Below are 12792 nucleotides of genomic sequence, written 5' to 3'. Positions count from 1 at the left end.
TTAAAAATTTCTGTAAAAGTGCTTCAGTGATAGTCCCTTATTCCCCCCCCGGACATGTACATACATATGTATATATGAGTGTGTATGTAACTTTCTAGAATTGTCCTTTAGTGTTCTGTGACACACTCAGTAGAATCATTGATGTTTTCGCTTCTACATGGAGATGTGAGTGATCACAGTTAGGTAATAGAAAGTAAAAGTCTCTCTGTCTTTTAGCTTTTATTTCTTATGGTACCATAAACCCTGCTTATTTGCAAATGTTGTCAATTTGCAGGTGGATCCTGACCAGGAATTACAAGGCTCTTGCCAAAGGAACCAGGGGCAGCACATCCGGCTTTCTTAATATTGTGATGGAGCTTAAGAAATGCTGCAACCACTGCTACCTGATCAAAGCTCCAGAGGAGAACGAGAGGGAGAACGGCCAGGAGGTCCTCCAGGTGTGCAGTTCCTCCTTCATGGAACCGCCTTCTCAGCAGTGACCAGGCTTGCTTTAGATTTTTATTTTAATCAAAGTGTTCCTTCTCTTCCTTGGTTACCCTTCAAGGGGCATCAGAAGAAGCTTTGAAAAACATGAAAAAAGTCAGATATCAGTACTGGTGTGGAGTGAGGGAGCCCTTGGATGTGATGGGGATGTTGTGGGGGCAGAAGGGTCTTGAGTTCGAGGACAGTTCAGGGTTCACTTGGTCTGCATAGTGTGACCTTGTCTCCAAACAAAAATGATGAAAAAACTTAAGTAAAGTGCAGGAAGCATAGTACTGTGGATGACATGTTTAAAGAACTTTTTGTCAATGTTGTGTTTGAATTTAATGGTTGAGTCGTCTTCTGAATCTTCAGTCCCTTATCAGGAGCAGTGGGAAGCTGATTCTGTTGGACAAACTGTTGACAAGACTCCGGGAAAGGGGAAACAGAGTCCTTATCTTCTCTCAGATGGTGAGGATGTTGGATATTCTGGCCGAGTACCTAACTATCAAACACTACCCTTTCCAGGTAAGATGGCTCAGTTACTGCTCTCACATAGTCTGTCTGTCTGTCTTCTCTCTTCCCCACTTTACTGGAGTAGAGGACAAGTTTTCTATCCTGAAAAGCGTCTGAAATTAAGGTTCTGGGAAGGCTTCAGTTTTTCTTCATGCCTTTAGACTACTCTGTTATGATAATGAACATGTGAAAGCCATTCTTAAAACACAGAAACAAAGACAATTTATTTCTTGCTTTCTCTATATATAGTCTTGGCTTTTCTGGAACTTAACTATGTAGCCTAGGCTCATCTCAAACTCACAGAGATCTACCTGCCTGTGTTTCCCAAGTGCTGGGATGTAAAGTGTGTGCCACTATGCCCAGCAACAGTTTCTTTACTTTTAGAAAGAATTGAGTAATGATGGATGCGTAGGCATCTGTGTGCCACGGTGCCTGTGTGAAGAGCAGAGGCTGACTCTGAGCAGTTGTTTTTCTCCTCCACCATGGGCTCTGAGCTCAAGCTCAGGTCCTTAGGTCTGTGCAGCAAATGCTCTCTACCCACTGAGTGTAGCCACGATCATTCGCGTCAGGACAAGGTGACAGAAAAGATGGGCAAAAGAAATGTCCCAATCTATCCATATCTGTTGTCAAAGTAGACAGTAGTAAGTGTGAACCTCATTATAGAATCCCAAATCCGCAGAAGAAAAGAGGAAGCGTTATTTTATCTTAACCCCATAGAATGTGGCCTTGGTTTGAGGTTGGGAGCAAAGCAGAACTTCCCAGAGCAAGTTGTGATTCTCAGTAGAATTGTCTCAGTGCCCCTTGCTGCTGGGACTTAAGGAGGGGTTTCTTATTTCAGATACTGGCTGTGAACCTGCCTTTGTAAATGCCTTTGGTTCCAGTCTCTGTGCAGATTTGTTGTAGATAAAGGGAGTAGAGGTAGTTGTTGAGAGGCACAAGGACCCTGTGGAGCTGATGTTTGGGGGTGGCTGGCGTTCATGGCCTTGGGGAGATGGAGGTCCTTTCCGACTTTGCTTGGATCAGCTTGGCCTTTTGTAAATTCAGTGTTTCAAGAGTTGATTTTAAGGGATGCAGTGTGAAAGTTCTGAATATTGAGAAATGCCTTTTACATACAACATTTTGTATTTGCTTTGTATGTGTTGAATATTTCTATTGAATAATATCTATTAACTGTCCTATACCTGGAAGTGACATATTTTCTAACTAATAAAAAATTCTTTTCTGAGTTTGAGGCCAGCCTGATCTACAGAGTGAGTTCCCAAAGAGCCAGAGCTACACAGAGAAATGCTGTCTCAAAAAACTCAAAAAACAAAAAAAAAAACAAAAAAAAAGAAACAAAAGATTCTATGTACAGATGAGTGTCTGAGGCTCAGTTGGTGATACAGTATTTGAACATTTTATATAATTTTAGAGTGTAAATTTTAGAAAAAATTGGCATATACGATCATTTAATTTGAACATTTCCAGTAGTATGTAAATGTTTATGTTTTGGTGTATAGCACTTAATCTTTTTTCCATATTGCTTAAGAAGTATTGTTTCTGTAGGAGCCACTTGGTAAGTGACCAGAGGTACTCTGTCCTCGTTACACAGGCTGGCTTCTCATCTCTCTCCTTGTAGGTTTTGGCTGAAGGTCTGATCCTTGGATAAGCCTAGACAGTCCTGTGAATCAGAACCTTCTGACCTTGACTTTGTAACTGGAGAGCTCAGGTCACAGCAGCCATGCTGTTTACACAGGACCCCTTCCTAGTACTTTGCCAATGATTTCCAGTTATTTTTACTCAGTGCGTGTCTGGGAGATAAAGGTTCCAAGTCTGATGTTCTGTTCTGAGGGTAGCTGATCTTCCTCACTCAAGATTTTTCTTGTGGTTTCTTTTTCCAGCGCCTGGATGGTTCTATCAAGGGAGAGATCCGAAAACAGGCATTGGATCACTTCAATGCAGACGGTTCTGAGGTACATTATGCATGGCTTATTATTTGGACAACTTAGACTTTGTATTGGCAGGAAGTCTTTCCAGCTCAATGTATTCTATTTCTGAAACATTTTGTGCAAACTGCTTCTGTCTTGAGGGGAACAGGGAAGCCCTACTATAAGCGATGCTTTTTTGTTGTCCTCACTGCTTAAGCATGCTTTCCTAGCTCCCTTGAACTAGTGATCTTTTCTACTGGCTTACGAAATTTATGGGTTTGAAAGACCGCAAGGCAAGAGCACGGTTGGGCCAGGCCAGTGGTGTTAACTTTAGTGTGCAAGGTTGTCCAAGGTTCTTCTCTGTCCTGTCCTGGTGCTGATGCTTAAACAGTGTATCTGCCAATGTTAGACTCCTGGTGGGATGGAGCCCATGCTCTTCATAGCTTCATAGCTACAGTGCTACATTACTAAATGTCCCACTTGGGATTGGTTTTGTAAAATGTTTTGGCTTGGGCGCATCTATATTAGAGCTACTTTAACCAAGTTAGAAACCCTGAGTACATTATAGTCTGCGTTTCAATTGGCCAGATGACAGATTTAGGAGAAGTGTGGGTGAAGAGCTTTAGTGTATGTAGAACTGGTAACATGGAAGAAAGGTATCAGTGGAGGCAGCCTAGCTGCCGGGACAGAATTCTAATGTCTAGAAGCATAGTTTTTTTTTTTTTTTTTGGTTTGTTTTTTGTAGATAGAACAGATTTATGTTCTGCTGTCTGAAGGGTTTTAAAAACTCAGTGTCTCCTTAATTATTTCAGAATGATAAGCCTTCTGTCTCTGAGTTTAGGTGGTAAGACAGTGCTCTGGATGCTTTCTTCTGAAGGGTGATACTGTATTGAGAAACACGGCTGTGGAATTAGACCATGAAAACATTAGTCTCATCCCTCTTTCTCCTCCAATTTCTCTAGTGTAAAATCACAGTGGCTCTGAGCCCCACTTTCTAATATTGCCTTGAGGGTGAAACGTGGCAGTTTACAGTACTCATCACATCCCTTGACATGTGATAGGTGCTCAATAGAATAGATAGGTGGCTCAAAGCAGTTTTTATTATGGTTTTTATCCAAGATGACACTGTTCCCTTATCTAGATTTAAAAGATAATATGAATTAAATGTTCTATTTCCTTTTCAGAGAAAATCTAAAGTTTACTTTTTGTATGGCTTTATTTTTTTGGTTCTCATTCTCTCCGATAGCCATATGTAAACTGTGGTTTCTCTGACATTCTATAGCCTTTTAAAATTAATTTTAAACTTATCTGGGGAAAGACAGTACATGCCCATTGATCAGATGTTATAGATGGTGAAGAATCCCTAAATGAAGTCTTCAACTAGTGACATAGGCTTCACACATTGCTGTCTGCATGTACAGATTGAACCATTCATCTCGTTGTATTTACCTGATTGTAATCTTGCTGTACATGATTTCAGCTTCTCCTAGTCAAAATTATACTTGTAAGTTTTTTCCCATGTCATTAAAAACCTTAGGACCCCCCCCCCCCACCACCACCAACCCCTATGAGGTTGAACCCAGGTCCTTGTGCATGGCAGGCACTCTGCCACCAAGCTACATCCCTAGCTCAACATTGAATTTGATTCTTAGTATTTTTTCATGTCTCCACTATTACTTTTTATTTTATGTGGTGACTCTTTAGCATGTATATATGTATTATACTACGTATGTGCCTGGTATCCAAGGAGAAGAGGGCATTGGATTCCTTGGAACAGGAGTTAACAAATGTTTGTGACATGTGGGTACCAGGAACTGAATTTGGATCTTTTATAAGAACAGCAAGTACTCTGAACCACTGAGCCATCTCTCCAGCTCCTGCTATTTCTTTAGCCATTTTATTATTGTTTGAAATAGTTACAAAATAATGAGAACTTGAAAAGTATTTTGATGCATTTTGTTCACTTTTATAAAATAATTTATAATTATATGGTCATGTACAAATACTCCCATTTTATGTTACTTTTAGCAGCATCAAGCTTCACAATCTTTTTAACCATTATTTTGATAATAGAAATAACATGCAACTTATATTATCTTTGTGACACTGCAAGTTGTTTATGAGACCATGTGATGTTCAGGTTTTCTTTCCAGCTTAGCATCTTATCCTGCAGTGTTGTCTGTTGCTCTCTAGGCCTCTCCTAAGAGAGGCATTCACACTACTTGTAGTCTCGGCTGGTTTCCAGTTTTTATTGTGATTAACTATTGGAAGGTATCTCTCTCCCACTTGTGTATTCATGGCTTCATATGGTTGATCATGACTGTTAGACTGTGAAGCACTTTCTCTCTGTCTGTTGTATCTGTCTGTCTATCTGTCTCATCTGTCATTTGTGAAATATATCCATTTATTGAAGTTTATTCCTCAAGTCAGCAGTTTCTTTCTTTATTTTGTTTGTCTTTGTTTTTAGAGACAGTGTCTCATGTAGCCCAGGGTGATCTCAGACTCAATATATAACTGTGGATGGCCCTGAAATCCTCACCCTCCTTCCCCTTCTTCCTGAGTGCTGAATTATAAGTGTATGCCACCCTACTTGAACCCAGACCAGTTTTTTAGCAATAGTTTTGTACATAGAAGGCATCAACTTTTGCAGGCTAGTGAAATGGCTCAGGATTGTCTTTTTCATATACACACACACACACACACACCCACACTAAAAAATGTACAAAAGAAAAAATAGAGAATAGAAGCGCCAGCTTTTGATACAGATGATCAAATGCTCTGAAAATAATATTAATTGCATAGCTGTGCAGTTTTCTGTTTTTGTGAGCACTCATCTGGAGAGATAAGGCAGGTATACCATACCTGTGTAGTCTTTTATTGCCATGGAAACTAGAAGATGTTAGGGCCCAGTCTTTGTCACACACCGTAGTGATTGCAGTTCCCATGCTTCTCAGCAGGCTTGTTTTATGAATGTAACTGTTCTCTCACACCTAAAAGTGGGCAGACACACAGATGTGAAATATGTCTGCGTGTGCTAGCCACCTTACATACATGTTCTGGGTAGCTTGCTAAACAGTCTCATGAGGACTGGGTGTGTGGTGTGTGTGGTTAACTTGTATACTCTAGTTTTTGCTGGGACATGTATCTCGTGTCCCTGCTGCATCAGTGGATTCTACTGCACTCCTTTCTTCCCTGCATTGATTCTTCCTCTTCATCAAACGAGAAGTCCCTTTGTCTCAATTCCTTGAGCTCCTTTAGCCTCCATAAAGTTAGTCCACCATATCTCACTTTTCTTCACACCTGCAGGGGTTTCCAGGTGTGAGGGCTTATTGGACTGTGAGAGTGTCTCTGAGAAGGCCACTGCATAAAGTAGTGTATTGCATTGTGTACAGGACTTCTGCTTCCTGCTCTCCACACGGGCTGGTGGCCTGGGAATCAATCTGGCTTCAGCGGACACAGTGGTCATCTTTGACTCTGACTGGAACCCCCAGAACGACTTGCAGGCACAAGCCCGAGCGCATAGGATTGGCCAGAAGAAGCAGGTCAGTAGGGATGGTCTCTGGCAGTCACTTGGGCCTGCAGGCAGAGGTTTATTCTTCCCTCTCAGACTGTTTGTAAGATGTTTATTTCCCCACTGCATTGCCTTCTCTTTATCAACTTGTTCAGAAAAGAGATGTCTTTGGGCTTCCTAGTATGGACTCTTAACCCAGCTCTATTTGATAAGTCCGTCATGAGGGTTGAGAATTAAGCTCAGTGGTAGCAAGCACAAGGCCCTGGATTTGCTCTTCAGTTGTGGCAGGGGAGGGGGAGTATGAAAATGACAGGAAACAGTGTAACTAAAGTCTGTCATGAGTGACTTCTACACATTACCAGGAAAGCTGTATGAGGAGCAGACTTAGAGCAGAGCCTCTCCCGTGTTAAGAGCATGGCTAAGTAGTCAAGTCTGTTCTCCATGACAGTGTCATCTGCAACGACTGTTTTGTCTGTGGATCTGCAAGATTGCTTTCCTATTGGCTAACGTATAAGTTCATATTGGCTAGTGATTTAGTGTTCGTAATGATTATTGTTGGGAAGATGTTGGTCCAGAAGCAGGCTGTGATGTCTGCAGAAGCGCGTTCCTTTAGGAGTGTAGCCTGTTACACCCACCTGCCTCCCTGCTTGTTCCAGCCGACGTAGTCATAATGTGGTACGAGAGAACAAAGTGACTTTTCTTCCCCCTCTTGAAGAAATTTTTGTTTTAGCTGGAAATAAACAAACATATCCTTTTCTTACAGGTGAATATTTACCGCTTGGTTACAAAGGGGACTGTGGAAGAGGAGATCATAGAGCGGGCCAAAAAGAAGATGGTGTTGGACCATCTGGTGATCCAGCGCATGGACACCACTGGCAGGACAGTTCTCGAAAACAACTCAGGAAGATCCAAGTAAGTGCAGCAAGGCTGAGAGAAAGCCCACCTTGTTCCCACCAGCACTTGGCAGGTTTCACAGGGTTCTCCACAGGAAGTGTTCGTCCACTCATTGGTGCTGTAAGGGTGGTGTTGCCCTCCCCTTCCACCATGGATGTGTGTGTCTACATGTGGAGGTTGGAAGTAAGAATTGGTCTTCTGCTTCTACCATGTCATTCCCGGGGATCAAACTCAGGTCGTCAGGCTTGGGACAGAGGCCCTTACCCAGTAAGCCCGAAGAAGGCATTGTGGTTTGTAACCTGAGTTACAGGTGACTGTGAGTCACTTGAGTATGCTGGGAACCAACCCAAGTCTTATGGAAAAGCAGCAAAAAGGCTCATGCCCACTGAGCCATATTTCTAGCCCTCTTAAAATTTTTTTTTTTATTTTTGAGGGAATGGAGGGGGCACACTTGTGTCTCTGTCCGAGTGTGGAGGTAGAGGATAACTTGTTATTTCCTCCACCATGTGGGTTTTGGGAATTGAGCGCAGGTAGTCTCAGGCTTGGCTTTACACGCTGTGCTATCCCACCAGCCCTCACTTGGGGTCACAACTATATTTTACTTTTCAGCTCTAACCCTTTTAATAAAGAAGAGCTGACTGCTATCTTGAAATTTGGAGCAGAGGATCTCTTCAAAGAAATTGAAGGAGAGGAGTCAGAGCCTCAGGTAATCAACTCAGAGCCTAGAAATGAACTGTTATAGCCGCTATGGGAATCAGTATGAAGGTTCTCGAAATTAAAAATGGAACTACCACATGCTCCAGCTGTAGCACCCCTGGGGCTGTACCCAAAGAGATCATAGTAGGAACCACAGATGTTTCATAGCCAGGCTTTCTGAGCACTGCTCACAGTTCTAAGCTACAGAGTCCGTCTGGGTGTCCACTGACAGGTGTGTAGGTAACAGAGCTCTACCGTGGGTGTACATATGTGAAATTATGTCGTGTGTGGGAAAATATGGGATCTGGAAGTGATCATTTCAAGAGAAATGAGCCAGATTTGCAAAGACAAAGCACCACATGTTTTAATGAGTATTATTCAAGTATGTGATATACTTCAAAGAAGTGTGGTTGTGTAACCATCACTATAGTAAATAAGTGTGGTTGTGTAACCATCACTATAGTAAAGAAGTGTGGTTGTGTAACCATCACTATAGTAAAGAAGTGTGGTTGTGTAACCATCACTATAGTAAAGAAGTGTGGTTGTGTAACCCTCACTTTATAGTAAATAAGTGTGGTTGTGTAACCATCACTATAGTAAAGAAGTGTGGTTGTGTAACCATCACTATAGTAAAGAAGTGTGGTTGTGTAACCATCATTATAGTAAAGAAGTGTGGTTGTGTAACCATCACTATAGTAAATAAGTGTGGTTGTGTAACCATCACTATAGTAAAGAAGTGTGGTTGTGTAACCATCACTATAGTAAATAAGTGTGGTTGTGTAATCATCACTATAGTAAAGAAGTGTGGTTGTGTAACCATCACTATAGTAAAGAAGTGTAGTTGTGTAACCATCACTATAGTAAAGAAGTGTGGTTGTGTAACCATCACTATAGTAAAGAAGTGTGGTTGTGTGACCATCACTATAGTAAAGAAGTGTGGTTGTGTAACCATCACTTTATAGTAAAGAAGTGTAGTTGTGTAACCATCACTATAGTAAAGAAGTGTGGTTGTGTGACCATCACTATAGTAAAGAAGTGTAGTTGTGTAACCATCACTATAGTAAAGAAGTGTGGTTGTGTGACCATCACTATAGTAAAGAAGTGTGGTTGTGTGACCATCACTTTATAGTAAAGAAGTGTAGTTGTGTGACCATCACTTTATAGTAAAGAAGTGTAGTTGTGTGACCATCACTTTATAGTAAAGAAGTGTAGTTGTGTGACCATCACTTTATAGTAAAGATGCACTAGTAGAAATATTTTTTTGGTTTTTTTAAAGAATATTTTGTGAGCATCTAAAATTTTCAGGAAGTAGATTCCTTGTTACAGATGTTTATATAAGGAAAGTAATTATTTGCAGGGTTAGGGATTCTGTTTTACTTATTTTTCTGTGCTAATTCAAAGCTCTTAAAGAGGAAGGAGTCTGTATTTCTCCATAGTGATTTTTCCTAGAACTTGAATTTTGTGAATAAGTATCAGTGTGACAGGCTGGGTGTGGAAGATGGAGACCGAGGCTGTCAGAGTAAATAGTGTTGCTGGAAGGCTGTCAACGCGCACTGACGCTTTAGCAAATGCTGGGACCACTGCTTTCTCACGGTACTTGTGTCATTTTTGTTCCAGGAAATGGATATAGATGAAATTCTGCGCTTAGCTGAAACCAGAGAAAATGAAGTGTCAACTAGTGCGACGGATGAGCTTCTGTCACAGTTTAAGGTAGGGAGGCCTTTATTACCAGGACCTCCTTGTGTCTAGAGCACTTCCTCTGGTACTAGACTTGCTCTTCTTCCCTTGACCCGAATCAACTCATGCTCAGTGTCATTATGAGTGAGGCTGTTCGGAATGTAGTCCACAGTATCCCCATGAAGGTAACCACAGAAGCAAGCCTTCCTTCCTAGAGTCAGGTGCAGAGGAAAAGACGCTAATGAATCAGAGTGCGTTGCTAGCGGGATAAGCAAAAGACTGGAAGTATAGCAGGACATGGGAGACATTCATAACATCAGATGTCAGAGATGTCAAAGGCCTAACTCTGCAACACATGAATTTTGAGGGCGCACAAACGTTGAACCTGATTCTACCTCTGTGACTCTCCTCATGTGTGATCTTACGATGTTTTGATTAGAATTGTACATGATTATTTAGATACAAAAAAATTATACATACATCAGTTATTCAAACACAGTCAGCACATTGCTGATTACCATTTTCTGCCTAAGGTTAAAATGCACTTTTGAGTGATGTAATCTTTACATGCGTTCTGCTACTTCTGCTTGTGAGGAAAGTGAGTAAGTTACGGGTTGACTTGAGTGCAGGCTCAGGGCTGCTGCTCGTCACAGTTGAGAGATGCGAGATCATCATGGATAATCAGCTGCCGGATAGATAGTTTACAACAGTTAACAACCTTCAATAAAATTTACAGTCTTTATATTTCTGTATCTAGTTCCCTAATTTTTAATAAAATTTTTGATGAACTTATAAATAAAAGGGTAGAATAGTAATAAAAAATGGTTTTGATTATGTAATATTGTGAGTCTATTACAGTGTTCTAAATTAAAAAGCCGTCTGCTTGGCAGCTGGTGTTTGGAAGTGGAGAAATGTCAGATGGGATTGTCCCTGTTCACTTTCAGGTTGCCAACTTTGCAACAATGGAGGATGAAGAGGAGCTAGAAGAGCGTCCTCACAAGGACTGGGATGAGATCATTCCAGAAGAGCAGAGGAAAAAAGTGGAGGAGGAGGAACGGCAGAAGGAGCTAGAAGAAATTTATATGCTGCCACGGATTCGTAGTTCCACCAAAAAGGTGAAATGAAAGTTTGCCTTGTGCTATATGTCACGGCAGGTGCAGATTAGTCAGGGGTAAGGCCTTGATACAGGCCTGCAGGGGGGCAAGCAGGGAGGCCAGGGCCCAAAGGCTCGTCCTTGTGACTTCTTTCTTAGTCTTCCATGATTGGCTTTCCAAGAAATGTTTGGATGGTTCTGAGTCTACACAAGTTTGTGTTTTGCCTTTGAGGTTGAAACTGCTGACAATCGTGACAGTTGGTTCTCACAGTTACTGTTTCAACCTTCAGAGTGCCAGATTTTTTTTTTTTTGTCCTTAAATGTTGACATTACTGGGTCTAAATAGTAAAAGATTACATGACTAATGGAGGCTGTCCACAGGCTGTACAGCTTACTCAGTCTTTCATAAGCATTTTGATACATTCCCCCCACCCAGTTTCACTGAAGTAAGAAAACAAATTTATTAACCATTTTGTTGGAGCTATTAAGCTTATCTAGTATCATTGTAAATCGGCATTATCACCTGTTAAATGGTTACTGCGTGCCAGGTATAGTTCTGAGTACATTTTCATTTCCTGATGCATTTAATACTTGTGAAAACCCTTTCTCAGAGAGACTATCATATTATTATCCTCATTTTACAAAGGAGAAAAAGATAAAGAAAAGTAGTTGTCTGTTTTATACCAGGTATCATATAGATTATAGTATAAAAATTAACCAAGTATTTTTAATTCAGTATACTTAATCATTGCAAGATCGCTGAAACAATGACAGTTTCTCCCCCCTTATTCTCTGACACTTGACATTTGTTTAAGAAAAACTAACTTGTCATATATGATGGGAAGTCTGAGTGCTAACAGTTAAGCTGGGCTGCTCTTAATCCTTTTTTTGTTTGTTTTTTTTTTGTTGTTGTTGTTGTTTTTTTCGAGACAGGGTTTCTCTGTGGTTTTGGAGCCTGTCCTGGAACTAGCTCTGTAGACCAGGCTGGTCTCGAACTCACAGAGATCCGCCTGCCTCTGCCTCCCGAGTGCTGGGATTAAAGGCGTGCGCCACCACCGCCCGGCGCTCTTAATCCTTTTATTCCAGGACTTGACACTTGACACTCTCTCTGTCTGTCTCAGTACATTTCAGAATTTAAGTACTGCCTATGTATTGACAATACCTAAGTATACCTCCAAGTCACCACTTGTGACTTTGCCTTCTCCTTTCCAGGCTCAGACAAATGACAGTGATTCTGACACAGAGTCTAAGAGGCAGGCCCAGAGATCCTCTGCTTCTGAGAGTGAGACGGACGACTCTGATGACGATAAGAAGCCAAAGCGCAGAGGGCGCCCCCGCAGTGTGCGCAAAGACCTGGTGGAGGGCTTTACGGACGCAGAGATCCGGAGGTCAGTGGACTCACATGCAGAAGTGTGTGTTCTTGCCTTGGTCGGTGGGCTCCTGGCACCCGGGACAGCGTAGGCAGAAAGAGGTCACGAGAGAAGGGCGGCAGAGCCAAAGCATCTGAGGTCTTCCTGAAGAGTGCTTTCTTACTTTTCTTCAGGTTTTTGTTTTTAGTTTTGGGTGAGGTAGATCTTGCGTAGTCTAGATGGCCTTGAGCCCCTTCTTTGAGGTCCTCAACCCCGGCCTTTACCTCTGAGTGCTGAGCTCACAGGTGCTTTTCCATCTCTATCTCCTTACTGTTTCTGGTTCTTGAGACTATTTTCAAGAGGAATTTTACGAAAGGGAGACTTAGGTGTACAGCACATATCTGTGTTTATGATAACGGACGTGTAGGAGTAGCTCTGCTGGTCACACTGCCCTTGGCTGCACCCGTCCTCGTGAGCGTCAGTGGTTTGGATGCCTGATCTAGTCGCTCACATAATACTTTGTTTGGCAGCTTGCCTTTTGTCACTTAAATCGGTTTTAGACATTGAGCTCACTTTTTGGCCATTTGGGATGTAAATGATAGTGGTATTGCTCATCATTCTATTTTGGTCTACATCTTTTAAATCTAACTTGCCTCTTGTAAGCATCCTTCAGTTAAATTAGTTTTTCAA

The 12792-nt window shown here is 41.7% G+C and overlaps 1 protein-coding gene across 6 annotated transcripts in view; it reads left to right on the top strand.

Annotated features, from left to right (window-relative positions):
- Chd2 (chromodomain helicase DNA binding protein 2) overlaps positions 1-12792 on the top strand; it is a 113184-nt gene that overhangs the window by 59687 nt on the left and 40705 nt on the right. For all 6 annotated transcript variants that reach the window (XM_075952233.1, XM_075952237.1, XM_075952234.1 and 3 more), the window contains 9 exons: positions 275-437; positions 835-987; positions 2856-2927; positions 6275-6424; positions 7157-7305; positions 7897-7993; positions 9601-9693; positions 10605-10775; positions 11966-12141. In XM_075952233.1, coding sequence (XP_075808348.1) covers positions 275-437; positions 835-987; positions 2856-2927; positions 6275-6424; positions 7157-7305; positions 7897-7993; positions 9601-9693; positions 10605-10775; positions 11966-12141 — 1224 coding nt within the window. The remainder of the gene's footprint in view (positions 1-274; positions 438-834; positions 988-2855; positions 2928-6274; positions 6425-7156; positions 7306-7896; positions 7994-9600; positions 9694-10604; positions 10776-11965; positions 12142-12792) is intronic.

Source organism: Microtus pennsylvanicus, chromosome 18 (assembly GCF_037038515.1).
Source record: "Microtus pennsylvanicus isolate mMicPen1 chromosome 18, mMicPen1.hap1, whole genome shotgun sequence".
NCBI lineage: Eukaryota > Metazoa > Chordata > Mammalia > Rodentia > Cricetidae > Microtus > Microtus pennsylvanicus.
Note: the sequence above shows the minus strand (reverse complement) of the source record. Positions and strands in the feature narration are given on the sequence as shown.